Genomic DNA, 27757 nt, shown 5'->3' on the forward strand with positions numbered 1-27757 from the left:
GCATCAGGCTCTGTGCTGACAAGCCCAGAGCCTGGAGCCTGCTTCGAATTCTGTGTCTCCCTCTCTCTCTGCCCCTCCCCCGCTCATGCTCCGTCTCCCTCTGTCTCAAAAATAAGTATTAAAAAAAATTCAAGGGGCGCCTGGGTGGCGCAGTCGGTTAAGCGTCCGACTTCAGCCAGGTCACGATCTCGCGGTCTGTGAGTTCGAGCCCCGCGTCAGGCTCTGGGCTGATGGCTCGGAGCCTGGAGCCTGCTTCCGATTCTGTATCTCCCTCTCTCTCTGCCCCTCCCCCGTTCATGCTCTGTCTCTCTCTGTCCCAAAAATAAATAAAAAACGTTGAAAAAAAAAATTTTTTTTTAAATTAAAAAAATTCAAAAAAAATAACTTTTATCATAAAGAGACTATGCAGGTATATTAGAATTTAGCAATAGTACTGACAGAGTTATACTTAAATAGAGCTTCAGCTCTTGCCAGAAATGAAATCCCAAGCAATAAATGGAGAATATCAGTGCAGAACTTAAGACAAAGCCCTCCAAAAGCAAGTTTTTGTTTTGGGGAATATGGAAAGCGTTCTGATTCTGTTACAGTCCTGCCTCCACCCCTCACCACCATCCCATTCCTTTGGGCGAAACATATTAGCGCTTGACCAGCCACACTGTACATAGTGATGAGCAGACTTGATATCCCATTAATCCTGCCATGAGTTAGCTCCTCCATGCCCAAAAGGATTCTGCCCAAATGTGATATCACTTTAAATATTTTTTTTAATTAATATATTTATTTTGAGAGAGAGCAGCCAAGTGGGGAAGGGGCAAAGAGAGAGGGACAGAGAGAGAATCCCAAGCAGGCTCCATACCATCAGCACAGAACCCAACATGGGGCTTGAACCCACAAACCACAAGATCATGACCTGAGCCGAAGTCAGACGCTTAACCAACTAAGCCACCCAGGCGCCCCGAAACATGGTATCACTTTAGAGTGGAAGAGACTGATGAACTTCTTAGTGTTCCTTTGGGATTTTGGTTATACTCCTCAAATGGTGGCCACTACGAGACATCCAAATGAGATATGTTTCTGACTCTCTTCACTCAGTAACTTTTCATTCAGCAACTTAAGTGACAAATAGTGTATCTTGCTCATAATGTATACAAATCACATAGACAGAAAAATCATCACTGTACAATTCTTTCCTAAAACTGACATTGAGCATTTCAGAATTTGGCGAGGAAAGTACGTTCAGAGACGGAACCAAGCAAACAAGAGAGTGTGCTTAACACATTTAAGGATTTAGAAGCAGAATGAAACTGACAGATCTAGGAAAGTTAAAGTGCTGCTTGAAATTTTCCAAAGCAATAGGCTGGACAGAGATTTCAGGTACATAATCATATGATCAAAGAAACAAAAGTAAAATTTAACAGAGCAGAGGTAATAAACCTTTTTTAAAAATGTGAGCCATTATTTTAAAGGAAATATGATTGGTAGTAGGGAATTTAAAATGACTGTAATTTAGTAATTTTTTTTTAAAGGAAACAATGTAAGGGGCACCTGGGTGGCTCAGTCAGTTAAGCATCTGACTTCGGCTCAGGTCATGATCTTGTGGTTCGTGAGTTCGAGCCCCGCGTCGGGCTCTGTGATGTGAGCACAGAGCCGACTTCGGTTCCTCTTCCCCCTCTTTCCCTTCCCCTCCCCCACGCGTGCTCTCTCAAAACTAAACAAACATTAAAAAAAGGAAACAATGTAAAATAACAAAATATATTAAAATTAAGATCAGGGAACATAAAACTTAATATAATTAATTGATATTAATCAATAAAGTATATACGTACAACTTTTTACATATCTATATGCTATTTTCAATGCTTTACATGTATTAAGTCACTCGATATTCCCAATAACCCTACAGGGCAGACAAATTTTGGCCCATGTTGTTGATGAAAATACTGAGGCACAGTAAAGTAATTTACTTGCCAAAGGTCATCTAGTTAGAAGAGCAGGAGCCAAGATGGGAAGCTGACACATCATCTTGGCTCCCAAGTCTCTGTTCTTGTTATGTCCTACTTCATTTCTCTCAAAGAAGAAAAACTAGGAGGAGGAGGGGAGGAGAAAGGGAAGGGTGGAGGAGGAAGAGAACAAGAAGGAGAAAAAGGAAGAGGAAAATTTACAGAGAAAGAAAATAGGAGTTTCAAAGTACTTTAATATATTGTTAACTTCTTGAATATAGCCATTACATGTGACATCTTTTATACCCAGTGCACCTAGCACAGCCTTACTCATCATTGCCACAACAATAGCTAATATTCATTAAGTACTTACTGGGTAGCGAAATGGGAATATTTTAAATGACAATAGTAATTATAATACTAAATATCTTTGCACATTTATTCTGTACCAGGCACTTTACATGAATTAGCTCATTTAACCCTCAGAGGAGCTAGGTGGCTTTGCGACATTGGGCAAATTACAAAAATATATAACCTCATAAATAAAATATGGGATTAATGACAGTCTCAACATCCCAGTGTTTTATGAGACTGAATGAATTAACAAAGTTAAAATGTTTAAAACTCACTTGAATGTAATACATTCACAACAAACTTAGATGTTCTCACTTGTTATTGGTATAATTAGTATTATTTCTGTTGCACAGATGAGGGCTTGCTCAAGTCCTCAGAGCTTGGAGGTAAGGACACCAATATCTGAAGTCAGGCAGTGTGACTTCAGAGCCCTCCACATTACAAGTTCACAATAAATATTTGTTGACTGCATGAATGGAGGGATGAATACATGAGCTGGAGAGATATGGGCAGATAGAAAAGAAACCAGCTAGGTAGAAATTGAAGAGAGAAGGAAAGTGGGATAGTCAGTGATAAAAACAGGAGAAGGGAATTGAGAGAGAGGGGAAGGAGAAGAAGGGTAAGAAGATGTGGAACAAGAAGAGAAGTTCATTACAGGGAATTCTCAGATAATAGTGAGGTCATTTTCTTTTAATCACAAGCTTCAATTAATCTAAGAGCAAGCACTCTGAAATACTAGAGATCATACTGAGAGAATTAAAGGCGACATTAAAGCAGATTCACCTTGAAGTTAGCAAAACTTATTATAGAAATGGGCAAAGATAATAGGAAAAAATACCTGGTGACATGGCTCCATGATCAAAGTAGTTATAATACCTCTAAGCTACAATGTTTCCAGATTTACATGCCCTGAGGAGGTCTCCCCCCCACCATGAGTCCCTCAGTCCATGGGACAAATGAGAATTTTGAGCTTTGAAAGGTTTTCACAAAGAAATCTCTCACATAAAAATAAATTAAATAAATAAATAAATAAATAAATAAGCACTCTGTATTCAGCAGAGAAGTTGAGAGGAACGTAGAAAGAATTAATGGTTCTAAGATTGGTGAGTTTTAGAACAACCACCGTGGTGATTTACATACAAGGTTATCTGGAAATAAATACAATAGCCAATAATCCCTTACATTTGAAATGATGCCAATAAAGTTGTAAGATTTTCTTGGGTCCTTAGATGCTAAGAGGATTGCCTGACATTTTGCTTATTAAATACCTGGCACAATGCCTCATACAGAATAAATGCTCACTTAATCCATATGAACTGTTTTTTTCCCCAGGGCTATAAGTAGCACGAATAGAGACTGCCTAGAGACTCACAGAGGTTAAACCATTTAAGGCACTAATGACTCTGTATAATGTTGAAATGGTAGGTTGTGGAGCTGAGACTGAGTAAGACTGGAAATGAAGCCAGGAGTTCTGCAGGCTCCACAGTCAGGAAATGCACAGATGGTTATAAACAGAGAAGGGACTTCCTGAGTGTGTGGCAATGATTCTGGGTAATGGAGAGGAATGAAGTGTGGTTGTATATGAAGACTGACTCAGGTGAAGGAGGACATGGCACCACCACACCCCCCCCCCCGCCCCCCCAGACAAAGGTAGCTGTGAACTTACAGCAAGGTGATGGTCACAAATACAATGAAGTAGCCAGGGATGATGGAGGTCCTCTAGAAGGAAAGCTAGAAAATGGCAGGTGGATGTTGACTAACACTGGCAAGATTCTCAAGGGAAACATGAGATTAGCAGGTGACAACAGAGGAAAAAGTGTCTGGCTAAAGGGCAAAGGAAGTGGAGTCACCAGGAAGTCTGGGCACGAGAAGAGTAAGTATGGTGTGTTGAACAAAGAAGATAAAGCTGTGGTCTAGATGGAGCAGTGGGTAGTGATAAGACAGCCCAACAAAGAGCAATGAGATAAGGGATCTGAGAGATGGTGAAGACACAAGTGGTGATGAGGAAATGAGAGATTCTCCCTTAAGAAGGTATTGAGAGTAGTAATAAAATGAGCGAAGTTTAAAACACTGAGGTTGGGCAGATGGCCAAACTACCTTTTCCTTCCAGGAAACCATATGGTCCTTCAGAGATTAAGTGTACTGCTTTTGCAACCATTAAAATCAACACTGTTTCTAAAATGTCTTGAGGGACGCCTGGGTGTCTCAGTCGGTTAAGAGGTCAACTTTGGCTCAGGTCATGATCTCATGGTTCATGGGTTCAAGCCCTGCGTCAGGCTCTGTGCTGACAGCTCAGAGCCTGGAGCCTGCTTCAGATTTTCTGTCTCCCTGTCTCTCTGCCCCTCCCCTGCTCACACACACACACTCTCTCTCTCAAAAATAAATAATAAGTATTAAAAAAGTTTAAAAAATAAAATGTCTTGATATATTTGATGGTGAGTCAATGGACTGTAAGCAATTCATAGTGGAGAGCAAGATCCATGAAACTAGCAATTGTTTCTATTTTGCTGACCAAGCTATTCTCACTGCTCAGTTGGAATTCCCATTACACATACAGAAGTTCAGTAAATAATTTACTAACCCACTGGACTTAACATTTTTTATTTTATTTATTTATTTTTTATTTGAGAGGAAGGGGGGACAGAGAGGGAGAGAGAGAATCTGAAGTAGACTCCACGTTCAACATGGAGCCCAACATGGAACTCGATCCCACAATCCTGGGGTCACGACCTAAGAAGAAATCGGGAGTTGGACACTTAACCGACTAAGCCACCCATGCACCCCATGGGCTTAACATTTTTTAAAAGCCAGTGAGAACCAGTAGTCTTTGGGATGATAATAAAAACAACAGTAATTCAAGAATGGAGTCCTTCTATGTGGGGGGCATATACAAATCAGGCTTCCTTTTATTTAAGCCATGCTTTGAGTATAATTTGTAGCTTTATTATCCCCATTTGCTATGAGAAAATTGAGGATGAGAGGCATGAAGTAACTTAGCAAAAATCACTCTCATGCCAAGATTCTTATTTTTCACGTTGGCAAAAGAGTTCTTTAAGGATGAGGAATATATTTGGGAATCATCAGGCTTAAGGTCAGAGTTCTCTGCCCAAACTTGCTGTCATCTGTCTTTAATGGTAAAGGTGTCAGAGGGGCGCCTGGGTGGCTCAGTCGGTTAAGCCTCTGACTTCGGCTCAGGTCACCTTCTCCCGGTTCGTGAGTTCGAGCCCGCGTCGGGCTCTGTGCTGACAGCTCGGAGCCTGGAGCCTGCTTCGGATTCTGTGTCTCCCTCTCTCTCTGGCCCTTCGCCTCTCGACCTCTGTCTCTCTCTCTCTCTCTCTCAAAAGTAAAATAAAAAAAAAAATTAAAAAAAATTTTTTAAAACAATGGTAAAGGTGTCGGATAGTGTCTCCTGCAGTTCTCCATCTAACCACACCTGCATCATGGTTGGGAGGAAGTAGCGTATCACCTGACCTGTTTAATGTGCACGGCACATCTTTGAGGTAGGCACCATTTCCATGAGGAAACCAAAATTCAGAGCTGGTAGGAAATTTTCTAAAGTCATTCAACTAATAAGTAATGGAACATTGAGCCAGGATTTGAACCCAGTTTTTGTACGGATAAACATTCTAGGCTTTTCTTTTTCTATCCTATTATAATTTCAGAATTTTTGTTTGATGCTGGACTCATCAATAGCCATGTGGTCTCCTGTACTCTTAGAACAAAAAACTTCCTCCAAGTAAGAGTATAAGGCAACTTAAAAAAATAATTTCACTTGGCATTTATTCTCAAGTATGTAATTATATGTAGGGTAAAATGATATCACTTTAAAAGGCAACAACAAAAAAATCAGTTACAATCTAAAGTAATGACATTTCAGTATGGGTAACCTGGTCAGATGATGAACTCCTTCTGTGTTTTATAAACCTTCCGCGGTGTAAAAAAGCCTATGAAAATAATAATGAGAAAAAGGGTTTTGTGTATATGTAAATAGAAAGGCACAATGAAAAGAAATGGAAATAAAGTAACCAAATTATTCATTGGTTAAATATATAAGACCAGCTTTAGAACATTACTGACATCCAAAACATAAAAATGTGTAGGAAACCATAAAATTGACTAATAATTAGCTGATAGCTTATAGAAATTGTCTTAATTTATATTTTTATTGTTGTTTTAAACAGTTTTGAGAGTATTCAATATGCATTCATTAAAAGGGTTTAATCCTATAATTTCTTACCATTTTCTCCAATAACACATGAATATGATTTTAAAATAATGTTTTACAGATGAGAAATGATGTTTTCCACAGATGAGAAAAGATGTTATAGCTAACACATCTGTACTCTCATAAAAATAGAAATTAGTTTGGCAAAGAAAATGCATTCATATTAAAATATTACGAATTAAATGTAATATCATAAAACCTCTACCTAAGAAAGCCATGAAGTTAAACCATTCATCACACATATTTAATGAGGCATTGTCTCTAATATTGGCTATTTCCTACAAAAGAAGACATACAGCAAAAAAGTCTTCATTCTTAAAACACCCTTGCCTGAATGTTTAGGCAAATGTACTTGAATTAGAAAAAATTTTATTAAATTATTGTAATACTTTTATTCAGACTTTGTCTATCCCAAAGCAATTTTCCTTTAAGAAGTCACTACCAACTTATTAAGCAATGCATACATATTTATAATCAAATATTTGGATCAATATTTTATTTCCTAATACAAAGGTTTTTAAAATTCAAAATGAGGTGGCTAGCTCAATCCCACACATCCCAAATCTTAAAACTGCCATTGCAATAGAAATGCCAAATGTCCAGGTCACGATCTCGCGGTCTGTGAGTTCGAGCCCCGCGTCGGGCTCTGGGCTGATGGCTCGGAGCCTGGAGCCTGTTTCCGATTCTGTGTCTCCCTCTCTCTCTGCCCCTCCCCCGTTCATGCTCTGTCTCTCTCTGTCCCAAAAATAAATAAAAAACGTTGAAAAAAAAATTTAAAAAAAAAAAAAAAAAAAAAAAAGAAATGCCAAATGCCTTCCTGAAGCATCTATTTTAAACCTCCCCAAGTGAAATTCCAACCGCTGTATCCAGTGTCACAAAAAAGCATTTGCAAATAGTTAGCTTTTCAACTGTATAATTCAACTCTTTATGTCAACTAAATAGTTCAACTAGGTGTATCAAATATATATTTTAAATGGATAATATAAAATATAGAAGTATAATTTCTACAAATACAGCTTTAGTATTTGTTGGCTTTGCATTTTTAGTGACTTAAAAATAAGAAACAATTTTATTTTTTGAAAAGTAAATAAAGAGGCATCTATAAATAAAGATGCATAGAAACTACGCTTCCCTTTTTCCTTTAGCATATAATGTACAGATAGATATAGATGTAGTTATATAGTTCTACACTAAATTAGTCCAAAACACTTGTGATTGGGGCTAAGTTAATTGGCCATCTCATTTTTAAACTAATTTCCATTGTTTTATAATTCTGTTTTATAATAATGTTTCATTCTTTTATAATGTCTTGGGGACATTACAAAATCAAACAAATCCACATGGACGGATGTAGGCTCACTTTTTTTCACCCTCTGAAAGTCAAGATATTTTTGCTGCTTCTGCAGATAAATGTGTCTTCCACAAACAAGTTGTTTTTCAGTCACCCTTACCTACAGTTGATATCCCTCTGGTATATGCGATGAAAGGAAAATTTTCCTCAAAGAGAAAAATAAAGAATGGTAGGTAATTCAATTACAGAATTTCCCACTGATATCTGTGATATGGTTCAGTAAATGTCTTTTCTCCACCCTCCAAAAGAAAGGGTTAATCATATACATATTTTTGAGCATTTTCAACCCAATTACAAATAGCACCAAAAGTCCCTTTTAATATGGAGCTCCAGAGGAAGAATTCCCTTACACGTGCCCTCCTCCAGCTTTCCTCCCCCAAAATGGTATCTTCAGTAGAGCTGGAACCTCTATGGATCACAATATTGTTTGCCCAGGATGACCAATCTCTGAGGCAGGCTTTTTTTTTCCCCCCTTCAAGACACTTCGTGTTAACAGCTTGAGGGCGTTCAATCAGCACTGCTTTGATCTCGGCTGGAACTATAATTATTTAACATTGTTACATGGATTTCTATAATCCACCCCACCATTAAATCCCTTTTACGCCCTCATCTTCTGAGGCCTAATCTGCATCTGTACACTTAGTTTGTCTTCTCTGCTGGTCTCCTCATGAGCCTGCATTCTCCAACATTCCGACTGATGGTTTCCTCTCTCTCTTTTCCCCTCTAATGAAATCATTTTCTTACAAATTGAAAACGGCAAAAACGTCTCCTGCGTTTGGTCTATTTTTAAGAACTTTCTATTGAATACCAGTATCATCCACCATTCAACACAAGTTTTATTTTTTCCACTTTTATGGAATTCATTTACTCAGTGGAGGTTTCATTAAAATAATGATAAGCATGTATTTGATTTTTTTCTTTAAAAAGGAATTTTTATAAAAGCCTATACAACAGAAAGTAGCCAACGCTGTGACTTTTTGAAAACACAAAAGGAAGGATTTGGTAACATTTTGCCCTTCCTTATTTCTTCTTCAGAGAGTGAACTGAGCAGTTCTGGATGGGCCTTAAGATGGAAATATACAAAACCGATTGAGAATAGAGATCTCACGAGAGCAGCTCAGTAAGAATGTCCAAGGAAGTCTGTGAAGTAAGTCCCAAAAAGAAAAGGGGAGAAGGCAAGTTTGAAAAACTGTAAGGCCCTCCAAAAACCAGAGAACAGTACAGAGAAGAAAGCCCAGGAGAGAAGTGGGGATTTGGGGCCCTTTTCCAGCAACTATATTAGATTCTCAGGTTGGGATGGCCATGTAATTTACAGTGTCCCTACTTCTATTGATTTCCCATCCATATTTTCTTCTATCTACTTTAATACTTTATTCTATGATTTTATATTTTATGTTTTTTATAAGCCACCCCAAATCCTTTGTGGAATGAGATTGGACAAAAGGCTTTTTTAAGTAACTCTTTAAAAACCTAAAATAGTTTTTAGCACTTCAAGTTCTGTTGGAAGTTATATTCTAATTTTTTATAATGTTCATTTTATTTTTGAGAGAGAGAGAGAGAGAGAGAGACAGACCTCAAACAGGGAAGGGTCAGAGAGAAAGGGAGACAGAGGATTGAAGCAGGCTCCTGCCTCCAAACCATCAGCACAGACCCTGACTCAGGACTCGAGCCCATGAACCATGAGATCATGACCTGAGCCAAACACTTAACCGACTGAGCCACCCAGGTGCTCCTGAAAGTTCTATTCTAATCAAGGATGTTGAATTCTAGGAAAGACCCTGATTTTCTAAACAAAATAGATACAAAATCACTCAGTATTTCTCTGGAAATCTAATGGAGGAAAATGACATGAGGTTGAAGCAAGATTTAAGACACGAGAAAATCTGGCTATAAAATCACGATGATGTCATGCTCCCATCACCTCTATAGTACTTAATGCTGTGCCAGACACTCTTCTCAGTGCTTCATTCATGTAATGTTCACAAAACCCTGTGAATCAGGTACACAGCACTCCTATTTTACAGATGAGAAAGTTGAGGGGCAAGAAGATGATCTGGGGCAAGTAATTTGTTCAAATGGACTGAGCTGTTAAGCTGTTAAAGCAAAATTTGAGAGCACTTTTCATCTCCGATTGTGTCTCCATTACTCCACCACCCTCCCTATAGGTTTGACTTTACTAGCAACAGAAGACTAGGTAAGCAACCTAACTACTTACAACTTCACATCTTCACCTATAACACAGGGGTAACCTATCAGGCATGTTGTCAGAATTAAAGGAGATAATAAATAAAATCACTCTTGTAGTGCTTACAAAAAGGAGTGTCCTCTGGAGGGCTGTCGCCAGCATTAAGATTGCCACTCTCAATGGGAGTCCTGGCTGAGTCATTCCCCCACTATGTTATTAAGGTTTTGAAGCCTCAATTCCTCAGCTGTAAAATGAAGCACAGTGAGTAGAGTCAAAGGGCTCAATTGACTCTACTGGCTATTGAATCGTGGCTGTGACGATTATTATGTGTTTTCCAGGACAAAGCCAGATAAATTGTGGAATTACACCTAGTAACCAAAAAGTTTTACACTAGAAAGGAAGCCTTCAAATTCACACACAAATACATATTATATATCCATATATTTATCCATATATATATGTCCATATATATCCATATATATCCATATATATATCCATATATATCTATATATATATATGGGTCCATATATATCTATATATATATATGTCCATATATATATATATCCATATATATATGTGCATACACAAATTAAACTTAATAAAAGGTTTTAATGGAAAAATAAAGCATATTTTCCTTGTTTGTATTTTAGCAAAGGAAAAAGACAGACCCCCAGTTAGATGAAAGGATATCAAAATATGGTAGCAAACAACAGGTGCCTTAATCAAAAAGGAGGAATTGCATGGAAAATAAAGAGGATGAGATGATTAGCACAATTTCTGGAGTGAAGCTGCTTCATTTCAATTTCATGATTGTTTGCTTTGTGACCTTAGACAACATACCTAACATTCCTGTGCCTCAGCTTTCTTATTAGTCAAGAGAGAAATAATATTCCTAGAGTTGTCATGAGGGAAAACTATGAGAATCTGTTTGCTTTTATATTCTTTGTGCCTATACCAGTAACTGGCACACAGTAAACTCTCAATAAATATTAGGTACCAGAGATGCGAATGCAAAGGAGGAAACTAAAAAGTTCACAGGAGAGGAAAATATTGCTCAGAACAGACTATTATCATTTCAACATTAATTCTAGGTAGTAGTTTTGATTTTTATTAGTGTAAGAGAAGAGCACTCTGGAAAAGAAATACTTTAGGTCATCTTATTTTCTGATTTTACTTTTACCAGTATTTTAATTCTTTGTTTTAGGATTTCTTAAGATGAATGTCAATGAGCCCAATGGAGGAACTGTCTTGAATTATACAAATTTAATAATATTAAATACCCAAAGGGAATCAGAAGTATTATTAATTTCATGTGCTTTTAAACCATAGTTGAGGTATTTCATGCATTTTGTAATAGTTATATATAATTCCATCTTCATTCTACTTTATTAAAATATTTGGTAACTATTTTTTTCATTTTATTATGTTTACCTCTAAAAGTAAAAAAAAAAAAAGAGTAAAATCCAGAAAGCTGAGTTAACAACCTCTTCTTTAATTTTTAAATGTGCTAAAATAATCTACTATATATTAATCATTAATTATTAGCATGAAATGTTAGCCTTAAGTTATAGGAGTTCTTAAAATAATTCACTTCCATTTTTCCAGACAGAAAAGCCTATTTTATAGGAAATTAATTTTGCCACATAATTGTAATTAAGATTTTTAATGAACAATTTGTACTTTTCAAAAATATCCACTTGTTCTTTAAAAATCAAACAATTTTTTACTTTAATACACACTAATATGTCAAAAATGTGACAAAAATGCATGATGTGTAACTGAATGCTTCTTAAAATCTCACACTTCTCTTCAAATGTAATCTAAAATGTAAGCATAATTGTTAAATCTAATAACTTACAATAGTTAAAATATTTTTTATAATGAATAAAAAGCATTTTATTTGTCCTTACAGACTAAAAATAAAGGTTCATTTTTGTTCATGCCACCATTAGAAAACTCTTGCTTTCACACTGCTCAAAAAACTGTGTGTATGTATGCATGTGTGTACGTGTGCATATGAGTGGGTGTGGGCGTGTGCGTGCGTGCGTGTGTGTGTGTGTGTGAGTGACAAGGATGAGAGCAGAGACTCCACAATCAAGCTGTTTCTGGCTTGCTCCCCAGCATCACTTCCAGATCACTGCTTTCCTGTGCTTGGGATTTGGGTGAGGAAACCTTCCTTCCTCCTTCACCACTTCCAACCCATCTTCACAGTGACCACAAATACTTACGAACAATGTCAACGACTTTGATTTTGCCCAAGTCTCTACTGTGTCCTGATCAGAACTACTACAGTGGGCTATTGCCCAGATGTCTAATGTCGGTCCCTGTCTCACTTCTAACCACAGTTCACCCTCCATATTAATGCCGAGTAGGGTTTTACTCTGCTTGGAATGCTAGAATATCTTTTCTCTTCTCTTTTTACATCTCTGAAATGTCTCTATGCTCACAAAGTAAAGAGGCCTTAAGTGGCCTCCCAAAGCAAAGACACAGGTCTCTTTTTCTGGGCTCGCTTCATATTCTTCAATGACTTATGTTACCCTCATTCATCAGCTTGGGGTAAAATTTCAGTTACCGAGATGTTAAGCCTCTCCCTCTTGAGACCTTTTTCTTTATCCCTCCTCCCCAGTTCTCTAAGAATCCCCACCCCAAGAGCGAGCCCCACTTCAAAATTCCAATATGATCAGTTAAGCTACTGGAGCCCCTGTTTTGCTCTTGATTCCTTGGTGTCATTATTGAAAACCATTAATGCACAGGACAGTGGAATCTCCTTCTCTACCAAGGTGATAGCCAAGTGGGCTCATCTCTTGTACACTCTGCCACAGTGCCCCCCCACTGCCCCCCGCCTTAGGCTTCAGGGTTCAGTTTACTTAGTTCACACTCACATCTCAGATCAGCCATTCTTCCCCAGAGCAGGACCCTAGGACACATTGTCTGGTCACACAAGGAGTTCCAGATTTAAGAACAAAGAGTGAGGAAAACAAGTCCTTGTTTTTCTTAAAACAAGTAAAACCTAAGCCCTTACTGTTGAGTCCCGGCTTTGCTTGTTTTCCAGAAACCTGTCCTTGGTATACTTTCCCTGCTAGCTGACTTTGGTTAAGGCCGTCCAATCCAACCTGGTATTGACTGAACTGTGTTCCTCCCACGATTATAGGTTGAAGCCTAACTCCCAAAGTGACTGTATTGAGAGACAGAACCTTTACAGAGTCAATAAGGCTTAAGTAAGGCCATGAGGCTGGAGCCCTAATTCAATAGGACTGATGTCTGTAAAAGAAGAGGAAGAGACATCAGGAGTATGCACACACAGAGGAAAAGCCCTGTAAGGACAGAGTGACACAGTGGCCATCTAATCTATAAGCCAAGAAGAGAAGTCTCACCAGAAACCAACCCTGTGGGCACTTTGATCTTGGACCTCCAGCCTTCAGAACCATGAAGAAAAATAAACTTCGGCTGTTTAAGCCAACCAACCTGTGGTGTTCTGTCATGGCAGCAGAGCGAGCAGTGAAATCTGGTTGACTGCCCCACAGAAAGCAATACGTACGCAAATCAGTCCTCCATCTTGTCCCAACCACCTCTCTCCAGAGCTGTGAGATCTCCAAGACAGAGGGTGTTCATGGCAAAGTGACAAAAAGGTCTGAAAAGACCCTGGTTCTCATTTCCCTGATATTCCCATAATTAAGAAGGACCACTCAAGTGACTTCTTTTACAAAGAGAAAGCAATTTTAAGTAAACTTACTCTGTCCGGCTACAACAGTAAACATGGCAGGCATGAATTTTTTAAAATTTTATTTCATTTATCACCTTATCTAACCACTATTGCATTAGTCACATTACAATAATTCTTGTTTATATACCGAATGTCTTCCTTTTATTCAATTTTCAGGGTGGGGCTCCTGGGTGGCTCAGTTACTTAAGCATCCAACTTTGGCTCAGGTCATGATCTCATTGTTTTTGAGTTCGAGCCCCATGTCGGGCTCTGTGCTGTCAGTGCAGAGCCTCCTTTGGATCTTCTGTCTCCCCCTCTCTTTGTCCCTCCCTTGCTCATGCGCTCTCTCTCTCGAAAATAAATAAACATTAAAAAAATTTTTTTCAGTTGACTGAAGAAGACGGTAATCTTGGGAAACATCTAATTTAAAAGAAAAAATGGGTAGAGGAAACAGAGAGCAAATACTGTGATGACAGAAAATGTTTTCTTCTTTCCTCTTTTCTTTAAGGTTGCTTGTATTTGTCTTTTTATAGAAAACATATTGAGATACCATAAAGTTAAATAATGCATGGCTTATTAAAAACACTGAAAATAAGTACTGTCAATCTCAGATACACAGTCACCTTGATATTCTCTGTCTGGCTTACATTCTATTTGGTTCTGTAAGACATACCATGTTTCCATCCCTATTAGAATACGCTCATGCATTTGTTCTTTTTGTTTTATTTTACATTATTTAAGTTTTTTTAACATTTATTTATTTATGAGAGACAGAGACAGACAGAGTATGAGGAAGGGAGAAGCAGAGAGAGAGAGGAAGACACAGAATCTGAAGCGGGCTCCAGGCTCCGAGCCGTCAGCACAGAGCCCGATGTGGGACTGGAACTCATGAACGGCGAGATCATGACCTGAGCCAAAGATGGATGCTGAATGGACTGAGCCACCCTGGACGCCCCATACATTATTAACACAGTGTTCAAAAATGTATCAGTCTTGACTTTCATATTAATTATTTGTATTCCTATAAACAATATGTACGTAATAAATAATAATAAAATCCCTACCTTCCTTTTTATTATATTTAATTATCTTGAATTAATTAATTAATTAACATGAAAAAGGTTAACAGGAGGGAAAATCCAAAGAACCTGTCAAAATTCCATTCAATCAGGAAGGCCTGTGATTGATTTTACACAAGGTGTCGGATGAAATGAATGTGATGCTTCTTGTTCCCTCAAGAGTTTCTGCCCTGAAAACTCGAAGAAAAAAAAAAAAAAAAACAACCAACAGTCTTTGATTCTCTGTATATTTACCCAAATGTAAACTTAGGTTTAACACACAACATGTTATTTTCATTACTTTCCTCTATGTGACAACGTATTGAATAAGAAAGCTTTTTTTAAAACATGCAGCACTTTGAGATTTTCTTTTATGTTATCCTAAACTAAGGGCCACAGGAAATCTGCCAAGAAGGACTCCACTATTTGCAAGAAGCTCAGGTTCTCCCTCCTGAGCCTTCCTTTCTTCTTCCCCCCAAACTCTCTAAGAACTTCCAAGAGCTAACCCCATTTCCAAATAGAAGGCAAGGCCAGTTAGACCACTACAGACTCTGCTTTGCTTTGATTTCCAGGCAACCACCTAAATTACAGTTAGGTTTCTTTATGGATTTCATTGCTGATTTTTTTTTTTTAGGTTTATTTATTTATTTTGACAGAGAGAGAGAGAGAGAGAGGATGAGCAGGGGAGGGGCAGAGAGAAAGAGAGTGTGAGAGAGAATCCCAAGCGGGCTCCACACTCTCAGCGCAGAGCCAATGCAGGACTGGAACCCACAAACCGCGAGATCGTGATCTGAGCTGAAACCAAGAGTTGGATGCTTCACCGACTGAGCCACCCAGGCACCCCACATTGCTGAATTTTTACCAAACTCTTTCATTGTTGTTTTAAAAGTTCATAGAGGTAACAGATCTTCAAAAGATAGCCTCTTGTCTAAGTCTGGATTCCCATCTGTCAGGTGAAGATATTATAGCTTCTGCTGTGTTTCAGAGAGCCCCTCCATCCCTCAGAGTGACAAGAAAGATCATGGCGTCTAAGGTAACAATGGCAGGATGGGCAGGTCTAACTGGAAAGAGGAAGCTTCTAGACAGGCAAAATGGCAGCAAGTTCACCACACATGCAAAACCAAACACTTTCTATGTATGAATAAAAACTCAGAGCGTCTCCAATGTGAATTTATCACTCTGCCCTTGGGAACACTTGAAGGGATCATTATTATGTGTGTTACTCATCAGCACTAAGCCTCACCACCAGCACCTGCTTCCCTTCTCCTTCTGTGAAAACTGATCCCTTGGCCATCATCTCACCACCGCTTTCCAATAGATGACCTTCCTCTCCCTTTGCTACCACTGCACACTGTTCATGGCTCTACAGTGGAATCAACAGCAATGTATTTTAATTATCTCATCATTTATCTGTCTGCTGCTATGTACTATGAGCTTTTGGAAGGCAGTCTGAGTCCAAGTGATCCTTTTATCTTTAGAGTCTGGCACAGCTATTCTTTCAATAAATGTTTGAACTAATTAAATTAATTCAATGTGGGCCTGGGTCTACAAAGGTGCAAGGGAAGAAGAACAAGATCAGGCAAGCTTATGCAAGTTATATTCATGAGTGAATAAGTTGCAAGCTCCCAGTATCAATCTCACAAGCAAGTGTAGGAGTTTATTATGAAGACAGAATAATTCCCGGGGTCCAAATGTGCTCCTGACTAAAACAACAGAATATTGGCTGTTACCAGTGTGTACACTGGAAAGAATGGAAAGCATGTTTCTAACCCATATCAAATTTAGAATACATTACTATATATTATTAAATTTAACGTATCAATTACATTAAAAGTGATGAACCTCAAAAAAAACCACATAAGCTACTTGGTAAACTGGTTACTAGGGGATAAAAGTTGAAACCACAAAATTTAAAAGAAATGACAAAAATGTATACTGTAAAGTCTGAAGATATGGTAGGGTCACGCAAAAAAATAAAACACTAAAACAATCTATAAGTTAACGGACAGTGGATTCAGAATAGGTTAATGTGGGAACATAAATTTCTCCGAACGCATATTCTTAAATTTGGAGCTTGAAAGATTCTTAGGTAAAAATAAGAGTTAAACAGTAATAATTTTTCAATAAATAGTTTCACAGAAACCCAAATATATCTTTATTTACTAAGAACACTCAAGAATAGTTGTTTGCAATAGCTGAGTCCATTTGTTCACCCTTCCCTCCCACTACAACTTACCACAGTCTGGTTTCTGCTACCAGAGCTCTACTGAAATAATTCTAGTTAAAATCACTAATATCTGCATGGCGCTAAACTCAAGGAGAGTCTTTAAATCTCCGTCTTGACCTCTCCGCAGCAGTTAACCCAGGCGTGACTCCGTCCTCCTTAAAAACGATTACATTCTCCTGGTTTTCTCCATCTTGTCTGCTACTCCTTATCAGTCTCCTTTGATGACACTTCTTTCCCTATCCTCCAGTGAGACATAGGAGTTTTTCAAGATTCATGTCCAAGCCTTCTTATATTTATTCCCACCCCAGGCAACTTCATCTACTCCCATGAATTCCACCAGCATGCATACGTTGCTGACTTTCCAATTTCTATCTCTAGACCAGACCTCTCACCAAGCTCCTGGCCTATATGACCAACGTTCTACTCAACAGCTCCCCTTGGATGTCTCGCGAAACCTGCAAATGACATATTAAAAATCCCGCTTGGGGCACCTGGGTGGCTCAGTCAGTTAGGCATCCGACTTCGGCTCAGGTCATGTTTTCACGGTTCGTGGTTCGAGCCCCGTATCGGGCTCTGTGCTGACAGCTCAGAGCCTGGAGCTTGCTTCACATTCTGTGTCTCCCTCTCTCTGGCCCTCCCCCGCTCCCTCTCTGTCTCACTCTCTCTTTCAAAAATAAAGAAACATTAAAAAAAAATCCAACTTATCTTTCCCCCTAAACATGCTTGTCCTTCGGTTTTCCTTACCTCAGTGAATGGGAATGAAATATTTGAAGTTGAGCAAGCCACTTTCAATCACACCCTCACATATATCCAGCACTCTCTATAAACACTTTCATCTCTTGATAACACTCTTGCATTTTTATTGACTTTCTTCTATCCATTCTCCACAGAGCAGTCAGAGCAGTTTATATTTAATGCAAATATGAGCATGTGGCTTATATGTAGAACACGTCTTCAGAGTGATCTTGAAGTTAAATTCAGTAACGGTATTGTGGACTACAAGGCCCTGAATCACTGAGCTCTTCCTTTAAGAGCCTCATCTTATAACACTCTCTCTATTCTTTATTCTGAAATTGGTAAAGAATGAGAAAGAATTAAGCACATATCCTCCCTTCCCTTTAAGAACAGAATTTAGGGGCAAACAGTGGATGTTGGAAAAACCTCCAGAAGATAATAATATCAGCTAATAATACAGAAGGGAGGATAAAATGTAAAAATCACAATTGTGCAAGCCCTAATGATATAATGGAACCTCATAATAATCATCAGGTGAAAAGTTGAATGGGAAATTTCATAATGGATGGATCAAGCTGAAAACAGGTGAACCCTCTGATACACTGTAATATAACTACAGGTGGGACATCTCATCTTTATGTAATATACACCGACACGAAGCAATAGAAAGTACCCAGCAATGTATATGTAGTCTTATTGCCTATAGTATTGATTCTGAATATATTAAAGGATCTAGATTTAACTACCAATTTATAACAAATGAGGGGACAGAGGAGCATGTTACACAACACTGCTAGCATGTAATCTACCTAATTTAGAATGTGAACAATATTCCAGGATAAACACACTGGTTTCTCTAGCAACTAAATGGGAGGGAGGAGTTGAGGAAAGAAAGACTACTATCAATTCTCAAGACGTGAGAATTGTATCAACTAGTATGTGGACCTTCTTCAAATCCTGGTTTGAAAAAAACAAACATAAAGACATTTCTTGAGATAAATGAGAAAATTTGAAGATGAATTTGAGTTTTATATAATATTAAGATTTACTTTTGTGCATGATAATGCTATTATTTGTGGTTATGTTTTAAATAAAAGTCCTTATTTATTACAGAGGCATACCAAAGCACATATGGGTAAAACATCATGACTTCTGTGATTTTTTGAAAGAAAGAAAGAAAGAAAGAAAGAAAGAAAGAAAGAAAGAAAAAAAACTGATGGAACCAGATTGGTAAAATTTGATAATAATTGAAGCTGGGTAATAGTACATGGGGATCTATCATATACTTCCCTCTTATTTTATGTATATTTGAAACTTTGCATATTAAAATATAAAAATTACAAATACAAACAAATTAAGTTAAAATATTTGTTCCTCAGATAAGTTATTACTGATTTCCACGTCTCACAATATGGTTTATGGTATCATTTATATTTCTTCTGTACAACAGCCACCACATATGCAGTAAGCACTCAAAAAATCATTATTATTACAACTTGCAGTTTCTGGGAGAGCACAGAGTCTCTGAAGTAGAGGGTGCCTTGGTGGCTCAGTCGGTTAAGCATCAGACTTCGGCTCAGGTCATGATCTTGTGCGTTGGAGCCCCACGTCAGGCTCTGTGCTGACAGCTCAGAGCCTGAAGCCTGCTTCAGATTCTGTCTCCCTCTCTCAGACCCTCCCCTGCTCACACTCTGGTGCTCTCTCTCTCTCTCTTTCCAAAATAAATAAGCATTAAAAATAATTGTTTAAAAAAATAAAAATTCTCTGAGGTAGAGACCACCCTACTTATGTACTGACACATGTCCCAGAGTCTAGCACAGAGCATTGCATGTATTTGACACTCAATATACAGTTGAATAAATAAACTTTTGCCCAACTAACCAACTTATTTCATCTTGTGTCATCAATCAATATTATCCTTGTAATTAGTCTTCCAGTAATCTAGTTCTAAATTTGTGGCCCATTTGTAGCAAGTATATGTGTCTGTATACACTTGCTCTCATTTTCCAACTACCTCTAATGCACATCCCTGTGCTGGTCTTTACTTATTCTTCTGAGCCCAATTAAGTCCTTTTCTGACTCAGACAAAATAACACCAAATAACTGTAAGGTTTAGTTTTTCTTTCTTTCAATTCTCCGGATATGAGAGCCAATGTTTTTAGGTATTTTTTTCCGAGCAAAATGCTGAGTCAAGAAAAAGAACCAATACCAAAAATCCTTGTCCCCAAATATTTAATGCATATGTTTTAATGAAAGTGGTTATAAAAGGGATAGCAAAGGGTTCTCTTATATGTCAATTCCCACTGGCTGGCAGTATCTTCCTGGAGTGCTTTGTGGAAGAGAATTCTAAGCTGAATTATGTCTCAGCAGGAAAGAGCATAATAATAAAAGTCCTGTTATGAACACAACTGAGGGGGGAGTAGCTAATCAAAGTAGGCAAACTGTGAAGCAGCAATACAAGCTTTATGTTTAAACTAAAAATATACAAAAGCATGTTTAATAATAAAACTTTTGATGTAGGGCCTAGACCTTTGATTTGTACAGGGCTCACTGACTGGTGTTCTAGTAAAGTCAACAACATTCAAATGCTTCATCTACAATTTGTAGTTTGTTTCCATAGAGTGAGGATGTAAAACCACTGAAGTCCACTGGAGTAAGGATATATTTTATGCAGTATGTTATAACTCAAAGATATATCTTTCCAAACAATAATCATAAGTACTTTGCCTCCAACCTACTTTTTTTTTTTGGTTGGGTTTATGTGTGCCCTAATTCTACATGAGAGTGAAAACCGGAGTAAAGAAATAAGATAAAAGGAACTTTTTTACTGAGTTTATGTGGCATTCTGTTCTGCAAAGAGTAAAGCTTTCATCTTTTAATCCGATATCCACTTAACTACATTACAGAAGATTTATTTTGACCCCCTCTTGTTTCATAAGGGGCTCAAAAGTCTGTAGCAATTTTTGACACTTTGTTATACTGTGCTTCTGACTCTCCTCCCCACATGCCCGCGCATGCTTACGCGCACACGCGCGCGCGCACACACACACACACACACACACACACACACACCCCTCCCTGCCTCATTTTCATACGGACACAAAGCATTGGGATAAAATGATGGTTCATTATAGTGGTACAGAGCTCTTATCTTCATCCGGCAAGAGTCATTTCCTTCCAAAGATTGAAATGCAAATGTGAAAATTAATGATAACTGCATTATCTGATAGCAGAGATAATACCAATTCACTGTCAGCGTAATACACAGTCATTCTACGATTTCCTCCGCTTCTCACAATATTCTTCTTACTGTCAGACTATATCTATGGTTAACTATGTTTCATAGGTTTCTGTTAATTTACTTCAAATGGCATTTCCCAGATCTTATATCTACCACATTTTCCCAATCAAAAAGGAAACGAAATCAGAACTGTAATCTCCAAGCCCTTCTTTGGACTAGTAAAGAGAAAGGGGAAAAAAAAAAACCCAAAAACCCTGTATCATTAGTGTGTGCTTCTATCTCCCAGAGGTCTTCCAGCTACCATTCCACTTTATGCAAAACACTCCCATCTGGGTTCAAGGCACAAAGCAGAACTAACCCCATCATCTACATGCTGAACAGCAATTGGATGAGGCAACTTATTTACAGATTTGGTGATCAATTCGGCGTACAGATTTGATGCACAGATGCAACAAGTACACAATCTGATTTTATGCTAGACATTTACTCTTCAAAACATACTTGCATTAAAATTTCCTTAACTCCATCACATTTTCAGCCCAGTTAAATAGAACATAGTTAATATAATCTGATGATGACTTTCACATAGCAAAATGATTTTGCAGAGTGAATTCACCATGCAGATGTTAAATGAAGGCACATCGTCTGTAAGGCATTGTAATGGCTACTATGGCACAATTGCCGAAATTATATGAAAAGTAATATTAGACCTATTTATTGAGCACTATGAAGCCTCGAGCTCCGTGTTTGACACAGAAAATTTCATTAATGAGGTAGTGATTATTATGAGCCCCATTTTATAAACAAAGAAACTGAGGCCTTGAGTTATTAACTTACTCAAAGTCACAAAATTCATGAGTGGCAGGGCCAAGATATAAATGGAAGAAATATTTTTATTTCTTCCCCACTCATTATACTACCCCCAAAATAAGTTTCCTTCTATGGAAACTCAGATTTCTATTTAACAATCTAGGAGCAAGTTGTACTGTTCTGTAATATATAATACAAAAAAAAAAAATTCCAAATTTTATTCTAGTAATTCATCAAATCTTCAATACAAGGTGTGATTTTCTACTTTATTTTTAAAAAGTTTTTGTAACATTTATGTATTTTTGAGAGGCAAAGAGACAGAGCACAAGCAGGGGAGGGGTACAGAGAGAGGGAGACACAGAATCCGAAGCAGGCTGCAGACTCTGAGATGTTAGCACAGAGCCTGACTTGAACCCACAAACCATGAGATAATGACCTGAGCCAAAGCCAAATGCTCAACCAACTAAGCCACCCAGGCGCCCCTGTACTTTATTTTTACTGAAACATCTCAAGCACTTAACATGTAAATACGAAAATAAAAGCGCATGTTTTTCTTGACAAGGGTGTGTCAAAGAATCTAAGGGACTGCTTGATCAAAATTATATCTGTGTATACTTTTATTGATACATATTTCTTGAGATACATTATTTGCACAATTTGAATAGTGTGATATGTTCATTTACTAAAGCTCCTGGAAATTTCAATTATGGTAGTTGTAAGCCTAAAGGTAGGACTTAGATACATTCAATATTAAACCAGAGAAATCAGATTATTCACTATTCCCAAGTGCAAAAGAGGTAACCATGTTTTTAACTATGTAAACTAGAGAACTGGTATTCTTAGAGTTGATAGAAGATGTGACTTTTCAGGTGCTCATTTCATAGAGGTAGATGATGAATTTATAGTGATTTATCTGAATTTTCTCCCCTGAGTCTCCTTCTGAATCTAAATACAGAAGTCAGAACCCAAGACTTTGGCCATAGATTGTGGTTCTAAAGATTTCTTAAAATAAGAGAGAGCCAGAGATGTAAATCCTATTTCAAAATAAGCTCCATATTCTAACTGTTGGTTGGTGTGAGAGGTTCTACGGTAAGAGAAGACCATTAACATCAAGCAAATCCCACCCTCTCCCAAGCTGTCCGCTGGACACTTTCTACACATCATTTCTTTCAAATTTCATCCACATAACAATGTTTCAAGGTAGCTATTATTATTCCCACTTTAAAGGTAAGCAAACCAAGGCCTGGGCTATTTCATATGCCTAAGGTCACAAGACTGTTAAGTGTCAGCATGTGAACTCAAACACAGATCTGACTCTAGAATTTGTTCAGTTTCTTCCGTAGTTGAAACCATTCTCTACTTTCTAGGTTCACATGCTTAAATATTAGTTGCATCAGTCACCTAAACACAACGCACAAATAATTTTAAAAGATTAAAGAAGAGAAATGGCATCCAAAAGAAATATGGATGGCATCATACTATACCTTTGGACTTCTCCCTACACCTTTCATGATTATGAGTGCATAATAATTATTTATTGAATAATTAAATGTATAAGACTATTGGTAAACTGAAGTACTTACAAGGGTGATGACAGGAAGAAGAGTATTTATTTAGAAAGGAGAGAGAAATGATATATGAAGTACAGGCAAATGCAGATGAGGAGACAGTAGATACCAAGTATCATATCAATTAGGTTCTCAGCAAGGTAGTATCAGGGTAACTTTTTTTTAAGAGCAAGAAAGAAAAGTAGAACTTAAAAACAGTTCCTTGAGATATGGAAATAATGAGGTAATGACGTTTACATTGGCCTGAACCTTATAAGCTTAGTGTGGGTCTAGCTCTCCCTTCCAACAGAGAAAGATTCATAAAAATGTGAAGAATATTTAAGAGTCACAAATATTTAAACATTAAAAAATTTCACCACAGAAATGTTTACAAATGTAAGATAATTTTTCTAAAGACTATGTAGGTTCCTAATCGTAAGAGTTAACAAAGGTGTGAGCAATTACTAAATGTACCTTTTACTTGAATAACAAGTAAGGGAACAAAAAATTGGCACTGGGGGATTTGCATATGATAAAAATAGAACACTTCAGAAGAGTTGATACATTACTGAAGTGAGCCATCGGGAAAGGTTGTGGAGTGGACTTCAATCAAACTCTTTAAAAAATATATATATAAATCCTGATTCATCTTAAATGATGTCAGCTCTATGCCTCTAATTCTTTAGATCATTTTCCTTGTCTTTTGATTCTGCTCTATTTTTATTTAGAGAAAGCTGTCTATCCTAGGTTGATGTTGAGGACTGGGTGGGAGGATTTTAAAATTAGGAGACCTTAAAATCACACCTGGCTCATTACCAATTCATTGGTCATCACGTCTTGACCAATTATTTGCAGTTAAATTCAAAACTAGATGCTTAGTATTTTTAAAGTTGTATCAGATATATTACCGGGCTTTAAAAAAAATGCTGAGAATTTTAAATGGTTCTGCTTCAAGACTCGACAACTCAAAAGCCTTTATAATGATCAGTAATATTTTATGTGTAGGACCTAATTCTCACAGAATCCCTATGAAGTGTGAATGTCATTTTCTACATTTTACAAATGGCAATACAGGAACAGAGAAAGCAAGCAACTTGACAAAAATTACCCAGCAAATAAGTGGCAAATCCACAATTTGAACCTTAGAATACAGAACGCAATTTCTAACTGTTTGGAAACCGTCACTAAAACTTGGACGATTTTCTCCCCTTTATACACTTGGAAAGTACCAATACCGTTTTGCAAATAACAAAAATCGGGGTGAAATATTGATATAATCGCTATTATACGATAGCGAAAGTGCAAAAACATCCCCTATACTTTGTCCTGATTGAAGGAAAAGTAATGAAATTTCTACCTTAAAATGCATATCCAACAGATATCCTTTTGTTATGAATCAACTTCATTAATTTAGGGGTTTCAAAATAATTAACCCCCTCTTTTTTGGTAAAATACCTGAAGGGAAAAATCTGTTATCAATTTTGCAACAAACAAACAAAAGAACTTTCTTATAGGTACATCTGCTTAGATACATACCTTTTTCCTTTAAAGTTTTTTTTTTTATTTTTTTAACGTTTATTTATTTTTGAAAGAGACAGAGAACAACACAGCACAAGTGGCTGAGGGGCAGAGAGAGAGGAAGACAAAGAATCAGAAGCAGGCTCCAGGCTCTGAGTTGTCAGCACACAGCCCAAAGCAGGGCTTGAATTCACAAACCGTGAGATCATGACCTGAGCTGAAGTTGGATGCTCAACCAACTGAGCCACCCAGGCGCCCCTAAAGTTTTTACATATTCAAGTGTGCCAAAGAAAAGAGCATAAACATGTTCACTACAACAACTAAATAATAATTTCATTAAATCAGATACATAAAAGAAATTTAACTCAACAGTGAAACAGCTCATCCTGGATGACACATCATTCTTTACCTTGCTCCTCTCTCTCTGTCTCTAAGTTAATAAGACAAGTTTACTTCCGGAAAAGCTTCCCGAAAAAGGCGGCATTGGGTATGCCCATGTGTTTAATAATTTACCACTGCGTGAATGTGCTTACATACTCCCAAGCCACAGGGAATACAGTGGGCCCCAGACCATCAGAAAGAAGAAAATCTGCCCCCTCCAAGTTTCCACCATCGAAAGAGCAGCCAGAATGTACACTCTGTAAGTAGGCATATCCAAAAGGCCATTAAATCTAATTAATTTTAAATGTAAAAACTCTAAGCAGCACACATATGCCTAATTCCATGAATAAAAAACAGCACAATACAAACTTCATCTATCCTTTTGAAATTAAATGTAATCCTCAAGAAAAAAAAAATGAAATTTTCCAAAGATTTTTTAAATTTTAATCCAAGGAATTCTTTCCTCTACCGAGAAGACAGAAACATTATGCTATAAGGGGAAAATGCCAGAAGTCTACAACTTCTTCCAAACCCTTAAAAAGTGGTATAATGGCACTTTAAATATAACACATTTTGATCCAAAATCTTGTATAACCATTATGTTGTATGTATACAGAATACAAACATTTGTGTGTATCATGAATAACATTAGAAATGACATCATAATAATCAGCTATACTGCATCTTCATTTTTGTTTGCATTATATTTTCCAGCTGCTGGTTTCAGAAAATTACCACTGGAGTCCTTCTCTTCTTCACGCACAGCAGAGAGCAATTTGCAAAGTCATGCAAGGGTGAAAATGTGATTGAAATATAGGGATCTTTCTTAATGAAAAATGTTACTGCTTTAGAAATTATGGCTAAAACTATTTCAAAACCTCGCTTATATCTTTAAGTCCTATGACATAATAGTCTCCATTTATGAATACACCATCAATTGTAAATTACTTGGCACCAAATATAAAGAGTTTTTTTTTAGTGAGTTCTTATGAACTGTATATATTTACATAAAATTATGTTGGTGTTTAGGAGTATTTTCATCATTTTTTTTCTTGACATGATTAAATATCAGGATTTTTAAAATCAAATTAAATTTTCATTCATAAAGATGAAAATGTTGCCAAAACCTTGAATCAAATAGAAGTATCCGTTGATATTTTCTAAACTTCTAAATATATATTGAGATTTAATCTACAATTTACAATATGACTAAATTAAAAATATTTCTTTATAGTATTACTGTTACTTGTTTAAATGTGTTAAAATTATTCCCAAATTGAATGTAGATATAGCATCAAGATTTTTGTTCAAAAGAAACCCAAAAAGGCAAGTAGAATGAAGTAATTTTTATGTGACTGTGGAGTGAGAAAAATATGGAGATTTTAAGCAGAAGAAACACTGCTTTTTCTAGTTTATTTAACAGAAAGATAAAAATCTTCTTTAAATAATGTTTACTTAAACTCCCATGTAACCTCCATTCACACACACAAATATATATATATGTATACGTATATATATATTTATTATATATATATACATGTATATACATACATACATACATGAGCTGAGATTGTAAGAGTTTTACAACCTAATTAAAATTTAAGAGGAAAAAGTGAATTCCTGATAGTAGCAACAACCGGTTGAATTTTAAATTTTCTGTCCTACCTGGTCCATCCCAATCATCTGTCTCAACTCCAGGCTGGCCTGGCTTTTCTGACTGTGTGTCCCCATCTGATTCTGCTGTCTCCTGGACTCCTTCATCATCACCTGAAAACACCAACACAGAGAGAAAAGGGGAAATAGTTAAAGCTCTCTATTTGACATTCAGATCCGGTAAAGGGATGTCCTTAGAGTATGTCTAAGCATATGTTGGTTACATATATTTGTCATTATGCAGAGAAAATGACCATGATTAATCATTTTGATATCTACTGTGGATTTATAGTAAAGAAAATCAGCATTAGTCATCAATACACGAATACATAAAGTTAACTGCTATAAACAAAAACATTTCTGTAAAAAATTCAGTGTTATTAATATTTTATATAAGAATAAAATTAAAAAAGCAGTGTGTAATTACCACTTTTAATATGGAAAACCTTAACTCTTGTATTTCCAAATAATAATTTTTATAAAGGCAAGACGCAGCAAAACAAAAACAAAGCAATTAACTGGCTTAGGGTAAGACATATTTAGGTTTGGGGCCGAATTTAGATTATTTTGAAGATTCCGTCCCCCCTCCCCCCCCCCAGCTTTTAGCTTGCTAAAACCTATTTTTTAAATGGGTATAAAAAGGCCATAAATAATTAGCATATGAGATGAGCCAGTGACTCAAGTCTTCACAATGCAAGAAACTATAAAGCTATACTTGAGAAGTGAAGGGAGTTCACACAGTTTCATGTTTTCATTTCCACATAAGAAAAAAAAATGTTATATTTTTTGAGCGAGAGTATAGTTATGGCAAAGAGCATATGTTAACAAG

At 37.0% G+C, this 27757-nt stretch overlaps 1 protein-coding gene across 3 annotated transcripts in view; it reads right to left on the bottom strand.

Moving 5' to 3' along the window:
• ZFPM2 (zinc finger protein, FOG family member 2) overlaps window positions 1-27757 on the bottom strand; it is a 473354-nt gene that overhangs the window by 327077 nt on the left and 118520 nt on the right. For all 3 annotated transcript variants that reach the window (XM_049633013.1, XM_049633012.1, XM_049633011.1), the window contains one exon: window positions 26941-27042. In XM_049633013.1, the coding sequence (XP_049488970.1) occupies window positions 26941-27042 (102 nt within the window). The remainder of the gene's footprint in view (window positions 1-26940; window positions 27043-27757) is intronic.

This window comes from Panthera uncia, chromosome F2 (genome assembly GCF_023721935.1).
Source record: "Panthera uncia isolate 11264 chromosome F2, Puncia_PCG_1.0, whole genome shotgun sequence".
NCBI lineage: Eukaryota > Metazoa > Chordata > Mammalia > Carnivora > Felidae > Panthera > Panthera uncia.